The sequence below is a fragment of the Erinaceus europaeus genome, chromosome 20 (assembly GCF_950295315.1).
Source record: "Erinaceus europaeus chromosome 20, mEriEur2.1, whole genome shotgun sequence".
Classification (NCBI taxonomy): domain Eukaryota; kingdom Metazoa; phylum Chordata; class Mammalia; order Eulipotyphla; family Erinaceidae; genus Erinaceus; species Erinaceus europaeus.
In genome coordinates, this window is record NC_080181.1 from 58266928 (window position 1) to 58287775 (window position 20848).

The window sequence follows — 20848 nt, forward strand, 5'->3', positions numbered from 1 at the left end:
CTGAGCACCCGGCGGCAGCCTGGCTGTAGGCTCAGAAGGTGAGTTCCCCACTCACCTGCACCCATACCCCGGGACCTAGCACAGGATGTGCTCGGGGAGGTGTGTGGCCAGGCCAGACAGCCCTGTGTCCACAGTGTCCACTGAGAGGACGGGACTCAGCCAGGGCACAGAGTGTCCACTGAGAGGACGGGACACAGCCAGGGCACAGAGTGTCCACTGAGAGGACGGAACACAGCCAGGGCACAGAGTGTCCACTGAGAGGACGGGACACAGCCAGGGCACAGAGTGTCCACTGAGAGGACGGGACTCAGCCAGGCCACAGAGTGTCCACTGAGAGGATGGGACACAGCCAGGGCACAGAGTATCCACTGAGACAACGGGACTCAGCCAGGGCACAGAGTGTCCACTGAGAGGATGGGACACAGCCAGGGCAGAGTGTCCACTGAGAGGACGGGACACAGCCAGGGCACAGAGTGTCCACTGAGAGGACGGGACACAGCCAGGGCACAGTGTCCACTGAGAGGACGGGACACAGCCAGGGCACAGAGTGTCCACTGAGGACAGGACACAGCCAGGGCACAGAGTGTCCACTGAGGACAGGACTCCCCCCTCTGGCTCTGCCTGGGCAGCCTTGGCCTGGGCTGCGGGGGTGGGGACGGGCAGGGGCGGGCCCTGGGGCAGGTAGAGCAAGGGGTCAGAGCCTGGGGGAGTGGGAGGGGTGGGTCTGGAGCTAGGGGGCGGGCTCCGGGGAGGGGGTAAGGGGTGTCCTGGGGGCAGGGGAGGGCCCTGGGGAAAAGGGTAGGTCCTGGGGGTGGAGGGGAGGCGCGTCCTGGGGGTAGGGGCAGGCGTTGCGGGGAGGCGGCAGGGGGCAGGTCCTGCGGGGGCGGGGCGGGGCGGGGCGGGGGCAGCGCCGGCCCCTGGGCAGCGAGGGGCAGAGTCCGCCAGCAGCCCCGTCCATTCCCGACCATCCGCCTGTCCTGTGTCCGTCGGTCCCCGCGTGCGTCTCGCCAGCATGTCCTTCGTCCCGGTCCCCGCGGACAGCGACTTCCCGATCCAGAACCTGCCCTATGGCGTCTTCTCCACCGCTGCCGACGTGAGCCGGAGCTGCTGAGCGCTGGGTGCTGGGGGCGGGCCGGCTGCGGACCCCCACCCCACGGCTCTGGGCTGCACATCTGTGGTGCTGCAGGGCGTGCCCACTTGCCTGCCCCCCCAGCGTCCTCGGCCTGGTGGGGAAGGGGGACCTCAGCCGCCCTGGGCTGACCACGGGGCCAGCGGTCACCCCAGGTCTCAGGACGCCGTGACGGGCCCTGCTGCCCTCCGCTGGGGCGGGGTGGGGTGGGGCAGGGGGCGGAGAGGCGGAGAGTCCACCCTGCCCGGCCTGGGGTCTGGAAGGTCCACTGTGACCCTTTATTTGCCCTGGGCAGCTGCCCACCTGGGGCTGGCCAGGGGCTCTGGGGTCGGAGTTCAGGGCCAGCCCGTCTGGCCGGAGGCCACCCACTGGCTGCCACTGCTTCCCCTTCTGGAACTTTCTGCGAGCATGGGTCCCCATGACCGTTCCCTCACCCCCAGCCCAGAGAGACATCTCGCTTGCAGACACCCCTTTTCCAGAGTCATCCCCAAGAGACATCCCCCCGAGACCCCTATTCCAGAGACCCTATAGACCTCAGAGACAGCCCCCACAGACATCCCCTTAGAGACCCTCCAAGAGACCCCTGAGACATTCTCCTCAAAGACACCCCCAGAGATCCCCCACACCCTCCCCAGCAGCCTGTGCCCCCAGGCTCTACAACCTGTGGACCGCAGGTGGCAGCGTGGCCCCTGCTGGGGGGCAGACCCTGTGCAAGTCTGACGTGGGCTGCCACACTCCCCCCCTGCATGCACTCCTGTGGGCTCCCACCTGCATCTTCCCCGTGCCCCCCGCCTGCATGCACTCCTGTGGGCTCCCACCTGCATCTTCCCCCAGGCCCCCGCCTGCATGCACTTCCTGTGGGCTCCCACCTGCATCTTCCCCGTGCCCCCCGCCTGCATGCACTTCCTGTGGGCTCCCACCTGCATCTTCCCCGTGCCCCCCGCCTGCATGCACTCCTGTGGGCTCCCACCTGCATCTTCCCCCAGGCCCCCGCCTGCATGCACTTCCTGTGGTCTCCCACCTGCATCTTCCCCGTGCCCCCCGCCTGCCTGCACTCCTGTGGTCTCCCACCTGCATCTTCCCCCAGGCCCCCGCCTGCATGCACTTCCTGTGGGCTCCCACCTGCATCTTCCCCGTGCCCCCCACCTGCCTGCACTCCTGTGGGCTCCCACCTGCACCTGCACCTGCCCCCGCCCCCCCACACCTGCATGCACTCCTGTGGGCTCCCACCTGCATCTTCCCCGTGCCCCCCACCTGCCTGCACTCCTGTGGGCTCCCACCTGCACCTGCACCTGCCCCCGCCCCCCCACCTGCATGCACTCCTGTGGGCTCCCACCTGCATCTTCCCCGTGCCCCCCACCTGCATGCACTCCTGTGGGCTCCCACCTGCCCGCCCCTACTGTGATGACACCGTCGTCCCTCCAGCCCAGACCCAGGATCGGCGTGGCCATCGGGGAGCAAATCCTGGACCTCAGCGTCATCAGACACCTGTTCACGGGCCCCGCGCTCGCCCCGCACCAGGACGTCTTCAACCAGGTGGGCCCCGCTGCGCCCCTGCCCAGAGGCCTGGGGTCCCCGGGCCCTGCCAGCCGCCTCCTGGAGGGGTGCCTGAGGTGCCCGGTGGGGAGGCTGGGGGGCAGCTGGAGCGCCATGCGGGTGACCTGAGGCCAGCAGAGGGGGTCTGCTGGTGGGGGCGCCCTGCCCTCGGCTGACCCCAGCACCCGAGGGCGAGGCTAGGACTGTGCTGCCCCCACCCTCCCGCAGCCCACACTCAATAGCTTCATGGGGCTGGGCCTGGCGGCCTGGCGGGAGGCGCGCGCTTTCCTGCAGGACCTGCTGGCCGAGCGCTCGGCTTACGGGCAGCTCCGGGACGACGCGGGGCTCCGCAGCCGGTGAGGGCGGGGCTGGGTTTAGGGGCGGGGCTGGGATAGAGGGGCGGGACTCCGCAGCCGGTGAGGGCGGGGCTGGGATAGAGGGGCGGGGCTAGAGTAAAGGGGCGGGGCTCCGCAGCCGGTGAGGGTGGGGCTGGGTTTAGGGGCGGGGCTGGGATAGAGGGGCGGGGCTCCGCAGCCGGTGAGGGCGGGGCTGGAATAAAGGGGCGGGGCTTCGCAGCCGGTGAGGAACAGGGATGGGGTTGTGCCCAGGGGCAGGGCCTTGTCAGCAAGGTGACTTGTGCCCAGGGGCAGGGCCTGGTGCAGCATGGGGTGGACAGGCCCAGCAGTTGGGGTCACAGTGAAGCATGGGTTGCGGGCCCAGCCCAGTGCCCATAGGGAACAGCCCAGGCCCTGGGTCATGGCTGGGGGGTGGCCAGGAAGCCCAGCGTTCCTCTGAGCGGGCACATGGTTCTGCCTTCAGGGCCTTCACAGCCCAGACGGCCGCCACCATGCACTTGCCGGCCACCATTGGTGAGTGGGCTCAGAACACTGACTTCCCACCGGTGCTGACCTGCTTCTGCTCGTGGAGAGCCCGAAGCCATCCTCCTGAGAGAGGGCTCCAGTGGACAGGATGTCCTGGGTCGGGGGATCCGTGTCTGTCCCCCAGTGTCCCTGCCCTCCAGTGTCCTGTCCCCCAGTGTCCCTGCCCTCCAGTGTCCCTGATCCCCAGTGTCCCTGTCCCCCAGTGTCCCTGATCCCCAGTGTCCTTGTCCCCCAGTGTCCCTGCCCCCAGTGTCCCTGTCCCCCAGTGTCCCGGCCCCAAGTGTCCCTGTCCCCCAGTGTCCCTGACCCCAGTGTCCCCGCTCCCAGTGTCCCTGCCCCCCAGTGTCCCTGCCCCCAGTGTCCCTGTCCCTCAGTGTCCCTGTCCCCAGTGTCCCTGTCCCCAGTGTCCCTGCCCCCCAGTGTCCCTGTCCTCCAGTGTCCCTGCCTCCCAGTGTCCCTGTTCCCAGTGTCTCTGTCCTCCAGTGTCCCTGCCCCCAGTGTCCCTGCCCCCAGTGTCCCTGCCCCCCAGTGTCCCTGTCCCCAGTGTCTCTGTCCCCCAGTGTCCCTGTCCTCCAGTGTCCCTGCCTCCCAGTGTCCCTGTTCCCAGTGTCCCTGTCCTCCAGTGTCCCTGCCCCCAATGTCCCTACCCCCAGTGTCCCTGTCCCCCAGTGTCCCTGTCCCCCAGTGTCCCTGCCCCTCAGTGTCCCTGTCCTTCAGTGTCCCTGTCCCCCAGTGTCCCTGTCCCCCAGTGTCCCTGTCCCCCAGTGTCCCTGTCCCCCAGTGTCCCTGCCCCTCAGTGTCCCTGGCCCTCAGTGTCCCTGTCCTCCAATGTCCCTGCCCCCTGTGTCCCTGTCCCCCAATGTCCCTGCACACAGTGTCCCTGTCCCCAGTGTCCCTGCCCCCAGTGTCCCTGCCCCCCAGTGTCCCTGACCCCAGTGTCCCTGTCCCTCAGTGTCCCTGTCCTCCAGTGTCCCTGTCCCCAGTGTCCCTGTCCCCAGTGTCCCTGCCCCCAGTGTCCCTGCCCCCCAGTGTCCCTGCCCCCCATGTCCCTGTTCCCAGTGTCCATGCCCCCAGTGTCCCTGCCCCCTAGTGCCCCTGTCCCCCCATGTCCCTGCCCTTTGTGTCCCTGCCCCCAGTGTTCCTGCCCCCCAGTGTCCCTGTCCCCCCCATGTCCCTGCCCTTTGTGTGGTCTCCTCTGTGCTGGTTGCCCCCCCATTCTGACCCCTCTGCAGCTTTCTGGGGGGCCTGTGTGCTAGAGGCTGACTGTGGACCTGCCCCCGGAGACTGGGTCTGTCACCCCTGGCCCTGCCCCACTGCCTGCACCCCACTTCTGCGTGTGTGCTGACGGCCTCAGGCTGACACTTGTGCACACTGGCACTCGGGTGGGAGGGTGCCCCTGGCTCTCCCCTGGCGGCTCTCTGCCCCTCCCCCTGGCTGGACTCCCGATGGCTTGGTGGGGCCCCACCCCACAGGTGACTACACGGACTTCTACTCATCACGCCAGCACGCCACCAACCTGGGCATCATGTTCCGGGGCAAGGACAACGCACTGATGCCCAACTGGTACGTCCCAGGCAGCGCGGGCCTCCAGGACCAGAGGCTGTCTGTCCTGGCCTGAGTGTGGCTCTGTCTGTCCATCTGTCTGTCCCAGCCTCGCATGGCTCTGTGTATCTGTTCTGGCCTGCCCTGTCCTGACTGAGCATGGCTCTGTCTGTCCCTATCAGAGTGTGGCTCTGTCTGTCTGTCCTGGCCTGAATGTAGCTCTTTCTGTCTGTCTGCCTTGCCTGAGTGTGGTTTTGTCTGTCTGTCCTGACCTGGACATAGCTCTGTCTGTCCTGGCTTGACTGTGACTTTGTCTTTCCTGGCCCAGGCGTGACCTTGTCTGTCTGTCCCTACCTGAGTGTGGCTCTGTCTGTCCTGGCCCAGGCATGACCCTGTCTGTCCTGGCCTGAGTGTGGCTCTGTCCTGACCGGAGTGTGGCTCTGTCTGTCCTGGCCCAGGCATGACCCTGTCTGTCCTGGCCTGAGTGTGGCTCTGTCTGTCCTGACTTGAGCATGTCTATCTGCCTGCCCAGGTGAGTTTTGTCTCCCTGCTCCTGCTCCTTTGTGGTGTCTGACGTGAACTGAGGTCAGGGATGAATTTCAGGGGTGCTGTGCACAGTCAAAAGGGTGGCCCTGGAGCCCTCTCTTCTGCCCTCACGCCCCCCAGCCCTGCACACACCTGCCCGCGTCCGTCAGGCTCTGCTCCCCGGGCCTCCTGACGCTGTCACTCCCGTGTGTCCTCCTGTCCCTTGGGCCGACCGTGTCCTCCAGGCTCGGGTTGAGTGTTAGCACCGGATCCTGTCCCCAGCTGAGTCCCTCACGGGTGGGCAGGCCTGGTGTCCCACAGTCCTCACCGAAGCCGCATCCACAGGCTGCACCTCCCAGTGGGCTACCATGGCCGTGCCTCCTCCATCGTGGTGTCAGGGACCCCCATCCGCAGGCCCCTGGGGCAGATGAAGCCTGACGACTGTGAGTGCCGGCTGGGTGCTGCCCCAGGGTCCCCACCCCTAAGCCCCTAAGCAGGGTTTGTGTCTGGTCAGCTCCCATCCCCAAGAGTCCACCCTGACCCACGTGCCTGGTCAGCTCCCGTCCCCAGAGTCCACCCTGACCCACGTGCCCTCCCGTGTGTTGCAGCCCAGCCCCCTGTGTTTGGGCCCTGCAGGCTGCTGGACATGGAGCTGGAGATGGTGAGCTGTCCCCGTCCCACCTGCCTGTGGTGGGCTCTGCCCCCATGACTCCCTCCTGCCAGCTGTCGCCCACAATGCTCAGGGCTCCGGTGTGTGGGGCCTGTGTCCCGCCTCTTGGCCTGTGTCCCCGTCAGTCTGGCCTGTGTCCCTGGCCCCCTGGCCTGTGTCCCCATCAGTCTGGCCTGTGTCCCTGGCCCCCTGGCCTGTGTCCCTGCTTGCCTACACCTGCCCTTGCTGCACCCCCCCCCCCCCCCGTGGTGCTGGCTCTCCCAATTGCTCCTGGGGACAAGTACAGGGGCAGGGCCTGAGCCGCCATGTGCCCCCTACCCCAGGCCTTCTTCGTGGGCCCTGGGAACCCACAGGGAGAGCCCATCCCCATCTCCAGGGCCCAGGAGCACATCTTCGGGATGGTTCTCATGAACGACTGGAGCGGTGGGTGGGCACTGATGGAGGAGAGGGGAGGGGAGGGGTGAGGAGGGGAAGGGAGGGGAAGAGTGAGAAGGGGAGGGGAAGAATGAGAAGGGGAGGGGAGGGGAGGGGAAGAATGAGAAGGGGAGGGGAGGGGAGGGGAGGGGAAGAATGAGAATGGGAGGGGAGGGGAAGAGTGAGAAGGGGAGGGGAGGAGAACGGAGAGGAGGGGGGGAGGGGGAGGGGAGAAGCGAGAAGCGGGGTGGGGAGGGGCAGGCGGGGCTCCTGCTGAGGTGTGCCCCCCTCACCCTAGCCCGTGACATCCAAAAGTGGGAGTACGTGCCATTGGGGCCTTTCCTGGGCAAGAGCTTTGCGACCACCATCTCCCCCTGGGTGGTGACAATGGACGCCCTCCTGCCCTTCACTCTACCCAACCCGGTGCAGGTAAGATACGCTCCGCCCTGCCCATCGGGGAGCCCCGCCCACCTGGAGCCACCGCCCCGCCCATGAGGAAGTCCTGCCCCATCCAGGGGGAGCCCCGCCTACCGGGAGCCACAGCCCCGCCCATGAGGAAGTCCTGCCCGATTCAGAGGGAGCCCCGCCCACCGAGGCCCCGCCCCCGGGAGCCACAGCCCCGCCCATGCGGAAGCCCTGCCCCATGGGGGAGCCCCGCCCACAGGGGAGCCATCCCCGCGCCCTCAGGGTGCCCTGCCCTGCCCTGCCCTGCCCTGCCCTGCCCCTGCCCCCTGCCCCCTGCCCCCTGCCCCCTGCCCCCTGCCCCCTGCCCCCTGCCCCCTGCCCCCTGCCCTGCCCTGCCCTGCCCTGCCCTGCCCTGCCCTGCCCCCGACCCAGCCCTTCCCACAGCGAGGTGAGCCCCCATCCCTACCCACTGTCCCTGGCAGGCCCCAGGCCTCAGGCCCCTCTGAAGGATGGTCCTGAGATGGGGTCAGGCCAGGGGGTCCCCGTCGTGCTGACCCCACCCGGCCTTCACGTCCTGGGGACACAGCTTTGGGACTCCGAAGCTATTGTCCCCGGGCCCAGCCGGCTCCTTCCCTGCCTGCCTGCCGGGGGCCTCCTGGGCCCGTGCTGAGGACCCCTCTCTGCCCCCAGGACCCCCAGCCACTGCCCTACCTGCGCCACCAGCAGCCTTTCACCTTTGACATCAGCCTCTGTGTGTCCCTGAAAGGTGCGTCGGGCAGTCCCCCCAGGCAAGACGGGCCAGCGGGGCAGACTGCGGGGGCCGGGCCTTCCGAGGGACCGGCAGCTGGGCTGTCACTGGCCTTGTCCCCACAGGAGAGGGCATGAAGCAGCCCGTCACCATCTGCAGGTCCAACTTCAAGGTGAGAGGCTGCGGGAGGGGGCCGCTGGCCCTGCCTCTGGGCTGTGGGGCCTCTGCCTGTCCACTTGCGCCGGCCGCTCAGCATGGGCCCTCGGTCTCGGTGCGAGGCACAGGGTGCTGGCAGGTGCCCCTGATGGGGGGGAGGTGGTGCCCTTACCCGTGTCCCCAGCATGCCAGGTCCCCGTCTCAGCTGCCCCGTCCCCATTTCTGTCCCCGTCTCAGCCGCCCCTGCCCCTGTCCCCGTCTCAGCCGCCCCTGCCCCTGTCCCCATCTCAGCTGCCCCTGTCCCCATCTCAGCTGCCCCTGTCCCCGTCTCAGCTGCCCCTGTCTCCGTCTCAGCTGCCCCTGTCCCCATCTCAGCCACCCCTGCCCCTGTCCCCGTCTCAGCTGCCCCTGTCCCTGTCCCCGTCTCAGCTGCCCGTCCCTGTCTCAGCTGCCCCTGCCCCTGTCCCCGTCTCAGCTGCCCCTGTCTCTGTCTCAGCTGCCCCTGCCCCTGTCCCTGTCTCAGCTGCCCCTGTCCCCGCCCCGCCCCTGTCCCCATCTCAGCCGCCCCTGCCCCTGTCCCTGTCTCAGCCGCCCCTGTCCCCGTCTCAGCTGCCCCTGCCCCTGTCTCCGTCTCTGCCGCCCCTGCCCCTGTCCCCGTCTCAGCTGCCCCTGTCCCCGTCTCAGCCACCTCTGCCCCTGTCCCCGTCTCAGCTGCCCCTGTCCCTGTCCCCGTCTCAGCTGCCCCTGTCCCCGTCTCAGCCGCCCCTGCCCCTGTCCCCGTCTCAGCTGCCCCTGTCCCTGTCCCCGTCTCAGCTGCCCCTGTCCCTGTCTCAGCTGCCCCTGCCCCTGTCTCCATCTCAGCTGCCCCTGCCCCTGTCCCCGTCTCAGCTGCCCCTGCCCCTGTCCCCGTCTCAGCCGCCCCTGTCCCTGTCCCCATCTCAGCTGCCCCTGTCCCTGTCTCAGCTGCCCCTGCCCGTCCCCATCTCAGCCACCCCTGTCCCTGTCCCCGTCTCAGCCGCCCCTGCCCCTGTCCCCAGCACATGTACTGGACACTGCTGCAGCAGCTCACTCACCACTCTGTTAACGGCTGTAACTTGCGGCCTGGGGACCTGCTGGCTTCTGGAACCATCAGCGGTCCGGTGAGTCTCCCAGGGGCAGAGCGGGTCCAGCCCCTCAGCCCTGGGTGGGTGACCCCACCTTCTCTGACCCTTCAGGCAGAGCTCCACCCAGAGCTGCCATCAGGGGGCTGGGGGTGTCCCCTGGGGGGGACAGGACACCTCTGGAATGGGTGACTGTGTCTGGTCTCTGCCTCCAGCCAGGTGGGGTGGGGGGCAGTGCTGGGCAGTCTGGGGGCTGGGAATTGAGCCAAGGGCGTGCCACAGGGCACCTGGCGACAGTGGGCACCCCCAGGGTAGCACTGGGGTGCGGGAGCCCTCACCAGCCGCCCTGCAGGAGCCCGAGAGCTTCGGCTCCATGCTGGAGCTGTCCTGGAGGGGGACGAAGGCCATCGAGCTGGGGGACGGGCACAGCAGGAAGTTCCTGCAGGACGGGGACGAGGTGGTCATCACAGGTCAGCCCGCAGCAACCCCACTGCAGACCCCGGGGCCCACATCTGGCCAGGCCACCGCCCTGCCTGGGTGGTAGAGCCGGGGGAAAGCCTGCACCCTTCCATGCCCACGGGCTGGCCCAAGCACGAGCCACCTTTGACCACAGCCCCCACTGACCACGGCCACCCCAACCACGGCCCCCTGACCACAGCCCCCACTGACCACGGCCACCCCAACCACGGCCCCCTGACCACAGCCCACACTGACCACGGCCACCCCGACCACGGCCCCCTGACCACAGCCCCCACTGACCACAGCCACCCCAACCACGGCCCCCTGACCACAGCCCCCACTGACCACGGCCACCCCGACCACAGCCCTCTGACCACAGCCCCCACTGACCACGGCCACCCCAACCATGGTCCCCTGACCACAGCCCCCACTGACCACAGCCACCCCGACCACAGCCCCCTGACCACAGCCCCCACTGACCACGGCCACCCCGACCACAGCCCCCTGACCACAGCCCCCACTGACCATGGCCACCCCGACCACGGGTCTCCCTGACCACAGCCCCCACTGACCACGGCCACCCCGACCACAGCCCCCTGACCACAGCCCCCACTGACCATAGCCACCCTGACCACGGCCCCCTGACCACAGCCCCCACTGACCACGGCCACCCCAACCAAGGTCCCCTGACCACAGTCCCCACTGACCATGGCCACCCCGACCACGGGTCTCCCTGACCACAGCCCCCACTGACCACGGCCACCCCAACCACAGCCCCCTGACCACAGCCCCCACTGACCATGGCCACCCCGACCATGGCCCCCTGACCACAGCCCCCACTGACCACGGCCACCCCAACCAAGGTCCCCTGACCACAGTCCCCACTGACCACGGCCACCCCGACCACAGCCCCCTGACCACAGTCCCCACTGACCACGGCCACCACAACCACGGGTCTCCCTGACACAGCCCCCACTGACCACGGCCACCCCGACCACAGCCCCCTGACCACAGTCCCCACTGACCACGGCCACCACAACCACGGGTCTCCCTGACACAGCCCCCACTGACCACGGCCACCCCGACCACGGGTCTCCCTGACCACAGCCCACACTTCGACTATGGGGCCTGCACCCTGGGCCTGTTGGGGGACGGCTGCAATGCCTGTGAGGAGATGGGGTGCCCCTTAGTTTGGGGGTTGCTGCTCGGGGCACAGTGCATGGTCGGCCATCTGGGTGGGTGTCCTGAGCTGGCCTCGGCGTGGCCTGGTGTGGGCCGCCTCCCCAGCACCCATCCCCTCCTCTCTCCACAGGGCACTGCCAGGGCGCTGGCTACCGTGTGGGCTTCGGCCAGTGTGCGGGCAAGGTGCTGCCTGCCCTCCCGTAGCCTAAGGCCTCTGGGAAATAAAGTTGTGGACATACTCCAAGTCCCACTCTGTCCTCCCTAAGCTGCAGCGGCCTCACTGGGGGGGACACGGCCTCACTGGGGGGACACGGCCTCACTGGGGGGACACGGCCTCACTGTGGGGGGACACGGCCTCACTGTGGGGGGACACAGCCTCACTGGGGGGACACGGCCTCACTGTGGGGGGACACGGCCTCACTGGGGGGGACACGGCCTCACTGGGGGGACACGGCCTCACTGGGGGGGACACGGCCTCATTGGGGGAGGACATGGCCTCACTGGGGGGGACACGGCCTCATTGGGGGAGGACACGGCCTCACTGGGGAGGACACGGCCTCACTGGGGGGGACACGACCTCACTTGGGGGGGACAGGTCCTGCTCCCAGGACACCAGGTCCTGTCCCCTCCTGACCCTGCAGGTGGTGGTGGGGCTGCTCTGCCCTGTGTCCCCTCCCAGAGTCCCCCGCAACCTCTCTGGAGACGCAGTGGCGCAGATGGGGGACACTGATTGGAGGCCACACAGCTTTAGGGAGACAGAAGCTGGGCTCTGTTCTCATCACCCTGGCTGAACACGTCCGGGTCCCCCGAGAGCATCAGAGAGATGAAGACAAGGCGGGACAGCGGTGAGGGTCACTGCCCACATCTGCCAGGCTGGGGGCCCGCATGTCCCTCACTTCTGGGCAGCCAAAGAAAGTGGGGGAGGGGACAGGCTCCCCACGTGTCTCTGGGGAGCAGGCCGTGGGTCTCCTGGGTGGACGGGCCTCTCCCAGGCAGGGGCCGGAGGCTACGGGCAGGCAGTGTCCACTCCCAGCCAGCGTGTCCTCCGTGGCTCTGGGCCGTGGGGCCTGCCTCGTGGCTCAGTCGTCCAGGTGCTGCTCCTCCCAGGTGGAGGTGGGGATGGCGCTGTAGGGGTCCATGATGACCTTGGCACAGCGGACAATCATGACCACCAGGAAGAGGCACAGGAACACGAAGCAGGCCAGTGCCAGCCCCTTGTCCACGTCCACGTTCGCCGGCTCGGGGCTGGGCTCCTCCATGGCGTGTCGCCCGGCTGCGGCCCGGGAATCCCTGCCACCATCTTCCACCCTGTGGGGAGCACAAGGGCACAGGGCCGGGGTGACGGGGGCTCCTGCTCAGCCCCAGGGGACCCAGTGGGGGCCGGGTGACACCCTTCTGAAGGCAGAGGGGCACCCGTGGAGGGTAGTTGGGGACCTGCACCCCTTGGGCTTACAGGTGCCCTCAGGGCTCCCTCATCGTCGACTTGGAACACCTCCCCGTGCCCCTCCTGGGTGCCCTCCCCCCCATGGCCCTCAGGGACAGCCCCTCCCCCATGGCCCTCCTGGGACACACCCTATGATCCTCAAGGACATCCCCTCCCCCATGACCCTCCTGGGATGCCCCTTAACCCCCAGCCCCCGTGACCTTGGAGGGCCAAGTGGCTTGTCTGGACCTGGACCCTCCTGGAGTCTGAGCCCCAGGACAGGACACAGAGCACAGGTGCAGCAGCCCGGCAGGTGCCCTGCCTCCTGGCCAGTGAGGGGGTTGCTGGGATGGGAGCCCTCTGTGGGAAGCCCTGTGCCCGCTCAGTCCTGCCAGGAGCTGACCAGACACCCGTGGGCCTCACCCCACAGCCGCTGCACTCTTGCCGGTCACTGACCTGCTGGCTGGAGTGAGTGCCTCGCCGTCAGGGCCCGTGGGCTGGTGCTGGGGGCTCTGGGGCCTCGCTGGAACAAGAAGACGAGGGCTTTGAGTCCCCACTCTGGACGCCCTCCTCCCGCCCACTGTCACGCTGTGGTCACGGTGCACTGGGAGGTGACCTTGGCGCTGGAGGCCAGAGCTCTTCTGTCCTTCCGCTCTGGGCCTGGCCCTCTGGGGACCTCCTGTGTCAGCCTCCTCGTGGTGCCTCTGCCTGCAGCCTCCAGGGTTATGGCTGGGCTCGGTGCCTGCGCTATGAATCCACTGCTCTTGGGGGCCATTTTTTCCATTTTGTTGCCCTTGTTGTTTATCGTTGTTGTTGATGTCGTCGTTGTTGGATAGGACAGAGAGAAATGGAGAGAGGAGGGGAAGACAGAGGGGGAGAGAAAGATAGACACCTGCAGACCCGCTTCACCACCTGTGAAACGACTCCCCTGCAGGTGGGGAGCCGGGGGCTCGAACCGACATCCTTGCTTGGGTTCTTGCACTTGGCGCCACGTGCGCTTAACCTACTGCGCCACCGCCTGGCCCCCAAACTGTCTTTTGAGGCAGAGCTGACTGAGCAAGGGTGCACGTGCTCACCCACATGTGTCGCCTCCTTTGGGGAGCCCATGTGTCCCTCCCCAGAACTTTTCCTGTGGAAAGAAGGGCTGAATGGCCGCCTCTCCAAGCACACTACCCCAGGGCCCCGGTGGCACCTCTCTGGCCCTGCAGGGCTCTCCCATAGAGCAGCATGTCCTGCTCCCCAGTGCGGCCTCTGCCAGCTAGACGCACGGCCTGGCCTGGCGGGGTGAGCGGACCAGACACCAAGCTCCACACATGGGGAGGGCTTCCTCCTTCCTGGGAGAGGCCTGTAGGCCCCAGCTTGAATGGGGAAGTCACTGTCCCCTGCGATGCCCAGGGGCCCTGACCTGAGCTGAGCTGCCGACTAACCCATGCGGAGGTTCTGGGGGTCCAGCTGAAGCTCGGCCACCTAGACACCCGTTACAGAGCCCAAGGCTGTGGCCCTGGCTGGGCCCTCCTCCACTGTGGCGCAAGAGACCCAGGAGCTGGCAGGCGGGCTCCGGGGACCCCTGGCTATGGTTTCTCCAGTCATCCCCTCCCCGCTGCCCCAGAGGGAGGCCTCATGCTGACCAAGACCTTGAGAAGGCCTGGCGGGGACCCTTCCTGGGACAGCTGGGAGCTGGGGTAGTGGCCGCCGGGGTCCCTTGGCTTGGGCAGACACTCACCAGCTGGGGGCTGGCGAGCTTCCAGGGGGCTGTCCACCACTTGCTCAGAGAGGCTCCTCACATGATGACGGTTTCTTCGCTGAGGTCAGTGCATCCCTGCCTCACAGTGTCAGCATGGACACACTTCTGCCTTTCAGAACGTTATCTGCTGGGGGCCGGGTGTGGGGCACCCAGGTAAGTGCCTGAGTTCAAGCCCCTTGCTCCCAGCCTGCAGGGGGAAAGCTTCACGAGTGGTGAAGCTGGTCTGCAGGTGTCTCTCTGACTCTCCCTCTGTCTACCTTCCCCACCCTCTCAATTGCTCTCTGTCCTATCAAAACAGAATAGAAGGAAAAATAAAAAGGAAAAAAGTAGGGTGGGGAGTAAGCATAATGGTTATACAAAGAGACTCTCCTGCCTGAGGCTCCAAAGTCCCAGGTTCAATCCCTCACACCACCATAAGCCAGAGCTGAGCAGGGCTCTGGTAAAAAGACAAAAGGAGAAAAGGAGAGGCGAAAAACTTATCTACTTATATTTATTATTATTATTTAAATAGTCACCAGGGTCATCACTCAGGCTTGGGGCCAGAACTATGAATCCACTGCTCCCAGTGGCCACTCTCCCCCTCCCAATGTACATACACTTTTTTTCTTTTATTTCTAATTTTTTAATATTTATTTATTTGCCCTTTTGTTGCCCTTTTTTATTATTGTTGTTATTGCTGTCGTTGTTATTGGATAGGACAGAGAGAAATGGAGAGAGGAGGGGAAGACAGAGGGGGAGAGAAAGACAGACACCTACAGACCTGCTTCACCGCCTGTGAAGCAACGCTCCTGCAGGTGGGGAGCCGGGGGCTCGAACCGGGATCCTTAGTTGGTCCTTGCGCTTAGCGCCACCTATGCTTAACCCACTGCACTACTGCCTGACTCCCTTCTTTTTCTTTCCATTTTATTTAACAGGACAGAGGGATTGAAAAAGAGGGGGAGACGGGGGGGGGGGGTAGAGTGACAGAGAGACACCTGCAGACCTGTTCCACCAGCCATGAATTGTCCTCCCTTCAGGTGGGGAGTGAGTGCCCTCCACTCAGCCCTCTGCATTTATTTACTTTCTTGCCACCAAGCTTATCGTTGGGGCTTGGTGCCTGTACTACAATTCCACCTCTCCTGATAACCATCCCCCCTTATTTCTTTTTCTTTATTTTTTATTTGAGGGGACTCAGTGATAGGCAGAGCAAAGAAAGAGAGAGAGAGGGGGAGGCTGAGACTCCTGCAGCCCTGCTCCACCACTCGTGAAGCTTCCCTCTGTAGGTGGGGACCAGAGGCTTGAACCTGGGTCCTTGGTAACGTGTGAGCTCAACCAGGTGCGCCACCTCCCTGCCCGTTTGCCTACTTAAAATGACAACCCCCCCTTCCCCTTGGAAATAAGATTTGGGTCCAAGATGCCATCTCCCCCCTCCGCCCCGCCCACGCAGTGGGGAGACAGAGGCAGGGCCCCCACCAGCCCAGATGCCTCCTCACCCAGCCGGTGTGGGTGGGGTCACGGGTGCCAGCAGATTGGCCCTGGTCTGAGCCGAGAAGCTGGGGTGGGGGCTCCCCAGGGAGCTGGTGTCCCCAGGAGTGGCGGGTGTAGGAGGGGTGACCTGGTGGCCTGGGCCCTCCCTGCAGGAGAACAGCCCCCACACTGTGCCCGTTCCCTTGACCTAGTTGCCTGCCTGTGGGCGCCACAGGGGAAACCGAGGCCCACTTTCTGCTGCCAGCTGACCTCGTTCCTGCAGGCCTTGGGCAGTGGGGTGTCCCAAGGGGCCGGCTGCTCCCCACCCAGGGAGCCAGGGCACATGTGGGTGGGGTGGGGCTGGGGTGCCCTGGCCAGACACCCTGACCACGCCCCGTGGCTGGTGCCTCAGAATCTGCCTCCCCCTCCCTTCCCCTGCTGCCCCATGGGTGGTGCCATGGGCTCTCAGCCTTGGCTGGGGCTCCCCCAAATCGGGCATCAGCCTGCAGACCTCACCCCCCCAGAAGAGGGGCTCCAGTGCAGGGAGGGGCAAGGCTGGAGGTGGGGAAGATGGCCGACAGAGGCCTTCCTGTCCCCCGCCACCCGAGAAGTCCCCAAGGTTGTGGATGCGTAGGTGCAGTCACTGGGATACTGGCCCCAGACCAGGAAGCTATCTCCCTGAGCCCCTCCTGGCCCTGTGCTCCGGGGGAGGGATGCTGCCGGGCCACCAGCACTGTCCTGCCTGGGGACAAGCACCACCACCCGCAGGTGTGGGGCCATGGGGGCCATCCTGAACGACTGCTGATGGGGACGTATGCCAGAGTGTCCGTCTGCCCTGAGAAGACCCGCAGACATCAGCCACGGAGGGACAGACGCTGCAGGAGGGCCCCCCCGCATGCCCACGGGGCCCAGCACTCTCCCCAGGGACAGACGCTGCAGGAGGCCCCCCCCCCCCCCCCGCATGTCCACGGGGCCCAGCACTCTCCCCAGGGACAGACGCTGCAGGAGGCCCCCCCGCATGTCCACGGGGCCCAGCACTCTCCCCAGGGACAGACGCTGCAGGAGCCCCCCCCCCCCCCCCCGCATGTCCACGGGGCCCAGCACTCTCCCCAGGTCGTCTAGGGCCCTGGTGCCACATCTGTCCACGTCTGTCTGAACACTGCCTGCTCACACTTTCTGGACCCAGCTATCGCCCCTAGTCTGTGGCAATGCCTTTGGAAAAGGGGTGTCCTTGTGAGGCCAGGAGGTGACCAGAGGATAGAGGGCGGATGGCTCCACGGGCCAGCCCAGGGCCACTCAGGGTCCCCCACCAGCCCCCAGGCCTGGGGACACAGGCCTGGGCCCGTGGCTGTGGCTACGGCAAAGCCAGCAGACACACAGGTGTGCAGGTAGCAGGTGGGGACGGGGGCTGGAGGGGGGCCCAGGTGTGGCCCCTGGAGCTCTGGCAGGCCCGCCCAGGTGTGGACACTGCCTGTGATGTCACGGCACCCTGCCTCAGGCCGCCCAGGATTGGGCAGCCCTGTGAACTCCTCCCCAATCGGAATGGCTTCATTTGCATAGATGTCCTGCCCGCCCTTCTGCCTATATAAGTTCTTTCCAGCCGCTGTGCTTCTGAGATATGACACTGATGCCACCAAGTGCCAGCGGCCAGACTTGGTTGTGGTCAGCCCACTGCAGCCCAGGTGGGTGAGGGAACTGTCCCGAGCTCCTGCAGGTCTGCCCAGTTGGGAGGAGGGCCTGGGGAGGAGAGCCTTTCCCTCAGACATGGTGTCCTGCCCCAATAGGCAGGGGACTGCAGGGCTGACAAGAGAGCCAGAGTCGTGACTGATGGGCAGTCTGTGGGAGGCAGAGCGCCATCTGCCCAGAGGAGGAGGGAGGGACAGTCAAGGACGGTGGCCAGCAGATGCCACCGGCCTGCCTCCCCGGCTCCTCTCACGGTGCCCACACCTGGCACCCTGTCCTGCGGCTGCAGGCAGCTCTGGGACACGAGGCCCCTTCCCCACAGCCCCCTGGGGACAGGCTGAAGCACTCGGCCTTGAGGGGAGTTCATGGCCCCACCTGGGCAGGCAGAACACTGGGTGTGTGGCCTGGACAGAGGCTCTGCCCCAGGCTGGGCTGCCTCCTCCCATCAGGCCACGTGTGCATGGGCCAGTGTGGACAGCAAGACCGGGGTGCAGGGCTCAGCCGCCGGAGTGCACACTTCACTGTGCCAAGAACCCAGGTCTGAACCCAGCTGCCACATGGAGCACTGGAGGGTCAGCAGTGCCCCTCTGCTATCTGTCTCTCACTGTCTATGTGAGGGGACAGGAGGTGTCCACTGGGGGCAGGGACTCACTGGGTCCCCACTGGCCACAATAAAACAAGACTCAAAAACATTCGCACAAACTGTTCTCCCCATGTGAGCAAGGCCAAGTGGGTACTGACCAGTCCTCAGCACACCTGGCTGTCTGTGGTCAGTCCTGAGCCCCAGGGCAGGAGAGCCATGAGTCCTTTCTGCTTCTAGACACCAAAAGGGGCAGTGGCAGCCCTGGGTCAATAGGGAAGGTGCTGGGTGCCCTGTGCAGGGCCCTGGGACTCAGGGTCTGCTCTCCAGGTGTGTGATGACACCGTTTCTCTGTGTCCCTGTCACAGATCCCCAGGGGGCTTCAGCAGAGGCCTTGGCTGGGGACACAGAGGGCCACCAGAGGACACACAGGGCTCGGCGTCCTGCGGCCCACGGTGAGGCTGGGGGCTCGGGGATGCATCTGGAGAGGCAGCCATGACCCAGAGGCCCTGGGGCTTGTCCACTGGGATCCCGGCTGCCCAGCCAAGAAGGCTGAGTCCAGCAGTCAGAAGCTTCAAGGGATTCAACATGGACAACCCCCTCAGAGCCCAGCTCCTCCCTGCACCAGCCCTGGGCAGCTCAGGTGTGTCTCCAGTCAGGAAAGAGGGCGGCTGTGCCTTGGGGACCTGGAGAGGCAGGCCTGGCACGGGAAGCTCAGAGGCGGGCCCCAGGGCAGCCCGGCCCTCTGCCTCCTGCCATGTCCTGGTCCCACAGGGTGGTCCCTCCCTCTGCCCAGGAGACGCAGCCAGCCTGGCTGCTATATTGGGGCTGCACTTCAGGAACCTCTCCTCTGGAAGCGGCAGGCTCCGTGTCTAACGGGAACTTGGCCACCTCACTGGCAAAGCCTCGGCCAGAAGCCAGGGCCAGGCGTGTCCTGGAACAGCTCAACTTGCGGAGACAGTGGGGATGGGGACGGGGACGGGAGGACACTTTCCTCGACACCGCTTATTTTGGTATTACGCAGGGCTGGCACCGAGTGGTGCCTCACACAGGACCCCTGGGAGCTGTGCGGGTGCCTGTGGGGAGGGGAGCAGCTGGCCATGGCACCCCCCTCCTCAGGACACAGCCCAGGACACGGGCCTGGCATGAGCGGCCACTGGGGGTCTGGAGAACTGCATTTGGTGCTCTTAAAACAATTTGGGGGGGGGGAGGGGTGGATAACATAATGGTTATTCAAAGAGACTCTCGTGACTGAGGCTCCAAAGTCCCAGGTTCAATCCCTTGCACCACCATAAGCCAGAGCTGAACAGTGCTCTGGTGAAAATAAAATAAAATAAAATAAACAAATAAATAAAACCCTGAGGGGGGAGGGGGTACAGGCAGAGTGCACGTAAAGACCCCACCTGCAGAGGAGAAGCTTCAGGAGCAGTGAAGCAGGTCTGGGAAGACAGCAGAGGATTCTGCAAAAAGACTCCCACCTGAGGCTCTGAGGTCCCAGGTTCAATCCCCAGCACCACCATCAGCCAGAGCTGAACATGGGTCTAGGGAAAATAATAATAATAATAATAATAAAATAATAATAATAAAATTAAAAAAAATAATAATAATGGTTCTGCAAGACACTCTGCTGCCTCAATCTCTTGAGGCCCCAGGTTCCATCCCCCAGCACCACCATCATCAGCCAGAGCTAAGCAGGGATCTGGGGAAAAAAACAAAACAGACTGCAGTCATCTCTCTCTCCTTATCCATCTCCCTCTCCTCTGTTTCTCTCTCCCTAATACAAGGAGTGAGGGGGGATGGCCACTGGGAGTGGTGGATTCGTGGTGCAGGCATGGACCCCCGTGATAACACTGGTGCCAACAAAAACTGTCTTTGTCCTGCCAAGGCCCTGTTCATTCTAAAGTGCGTACCCAGGAGCTAGGGGTCAGCAGCCAGGCGTGAGTGGCCTCACTGCCGGCTCCGGTCAGAGGTCAGGCTGTGAGCAGGAGCAGGAGCAGGTGGTGGGCACCAGGTGGGGGGCAGGCCCGCAGCTCCTCTCTGGGAGACACTTGGGGTAATGTCCCTGCGTTCCCAGAGGCTCGGCTCAGCTGGCAGAGCCCTCCACCCAGCCTGGAAGCCATGCCAGGGCTCCCCGTCTGCTCTCTCCTGCCCTGACACCCCTCCAGGTGGCTTGCAGGGGGCACAGAGCAGGGTCCCGGACAGAGGTGGGCAGGAGGGGTGTGGGAGCCTCGCACCCCAGGTCAGTGCCCCCACCCACATTCCCCACGGGTGCTGCAGAGCAGGGAGCGGAGGCCCAGCCGCGGTGACCAACACGGCAGGCACCCACGGGGCAACCCTCCCGCTCGCTGCCTCCTTCCAGAACTTTCCCGCTGCCCGAAGCTGTTGTGAGGTGTGGGTCCAGGGCACCCCGCCATTCCGCAGCCACGTGTGTGTGTGTGGGGGGAGGCTCCCCCTGCCATCAGGGCAGCACCCAAGGGGCGCCTGGCGTGGAGCTGCCCCCCATCGGCGCGAGTCCCCTTGGTGACCTTGAGCGCGGGAGCGCCAGCTCCCCAGAAGGCCAGGAGGGGCTTCCATCCAGCTGGGCTCTGCCCCCCGCCGCCCGCCGCCCGCCCCCCACAGGCCCCGCATCACAGAGAGGCTGCAGCAGCGCCGCCCTGCTCCCTCCCGCCTGCGACCCCCCAAGACGCCCCTTGCGGAGGTCGGGACTCTGCGTCTCCGCGGGCGCCCGCAGTCCTTACCCGGGGCGGCGGGGTGCGCCGGGGTGCGGGGGGCGGGCGCGGGGTCCGGCCGGGGCGCGGGGTCCGCCTGGTACGTGGGGTCCGGCCTGGCCAGCCTGGGGGTCCAGCCCGGACGCGGGGGTGCAAGCGGGGTCCAGCCTGGCCCGGGACGCGGGGTCCAGTTGGGGGCGGGGGCGGGGGCGGGCCGCCGGGGGTCCGGCCTGGCGCGGGGCGCGGGTCGCGGGGCGCGGGGCGCGAGGCCGGCGGCTGAGTCACCCGCAGGCTGAGCGGCGGCGCGGCCCTGGACGTGGTTCAAGCGGAAGCGCCGGGACGCGGGGTGCGGGACGCGGGGTGCGGGACGCGGGGTGCGGGACGGCGAGGGCGGGGGGAGGGGGGAGGTTCTGCTGCCCCTCCGCCCCTCCCCTCGCCGGGAGCACCCAGCCTTGGAGTTGCGCGCTGGCTGTGGGTCCTGCAGGGAGAGGAGCCCCCGCCCCGTAAACCCCCCACC

The 20848-nt window shown here is 66.2% G+C and overlaps 2 protein-coding genes across 6 annotated transcripts; one reads left to right on the forward strand and one right to left on the reverse strand.

Moving 5' to 3' along the window:
* The first annotated feature begins 820 nt into the window (after positions 1-820).
* FAH (fumarylacetoacetate hydrolase) lies at positions 821-11012 on the forward strand. Of its 4 annotated transcripts, XM_007521955.3 has the most exons (14): positions 827-1093; positions 2555-2665; positions 2894-3021; positions 3485-3534; positions 5019-5109; positions 5959-6056; positions 6222-6274; positions 6607-6706; positions 6996-7126; positions 7793-7868; positions 7976-8022; positions 9044-9145; positions 9459-9576; positions 10878-10991. In XM_007521955.3, exons 1-14 carry the CDS (start codon positions 1013-1015, stop codon positions 10949-10951), a joined length of 1260 nt encoding a protein of 419 aa, XP_007522017.1. In that variant the 5' UTR covers positions 827-1012; the 3' UTR covers positions 10952-10991. The 4 variants fall into 4 exon arrangements, 2 of the variants coding, with proteins under 2 accessions (XP_060035556.1, XP_007522017.1); XM_060179573.1 differs by lacking the exon at positions 9459-9576 and having other exon boundaries at positions 823-1093; positions 10878-11012; XR_009546655.1 differs by lacking the exons at positions 7793-7868; positions 9459-9576 and having other exon boundaries at positions 821-1093; positions 7869-8022.
* A 481-nt stretch (positions 11013-11493) lies between these two features.
* On the reverse strand, positions 11494-20409 carry CTXND1 (cortexin domain containing 1). 2 transcript variants are annotated; one of them, XM_060179576.1, is made up of 3 exons: positions 20362-20409; positions 12627-12693; positions 11494-12055 (listed from the first exon to the last, which is right to left on the reverse strand). In XM_060179576.1, exon 3 carries the CDS (start codon positions 12004-12006, stop codon positions 11827-11829), a length of 180 nt encoding a protein of 59 aa, XP_060035559.1. In that variant the 5' UTR covers positions 12007-12055; positions 12627-12693; positions 20362-20409; the 3' UTR covers positions 11494-11826. The 2 variants fall into 2 exon arrangements, with proteins under 2 accessions (XP_060035559.1, XP_060035558.1); XM_060179575.1 differs by lacking the exon at positions 20362-20409 and adding an exon at positions 13894-14264.
* Between the last annotated feature and the right edge of the window lie 439 nt (positions 20410-20848).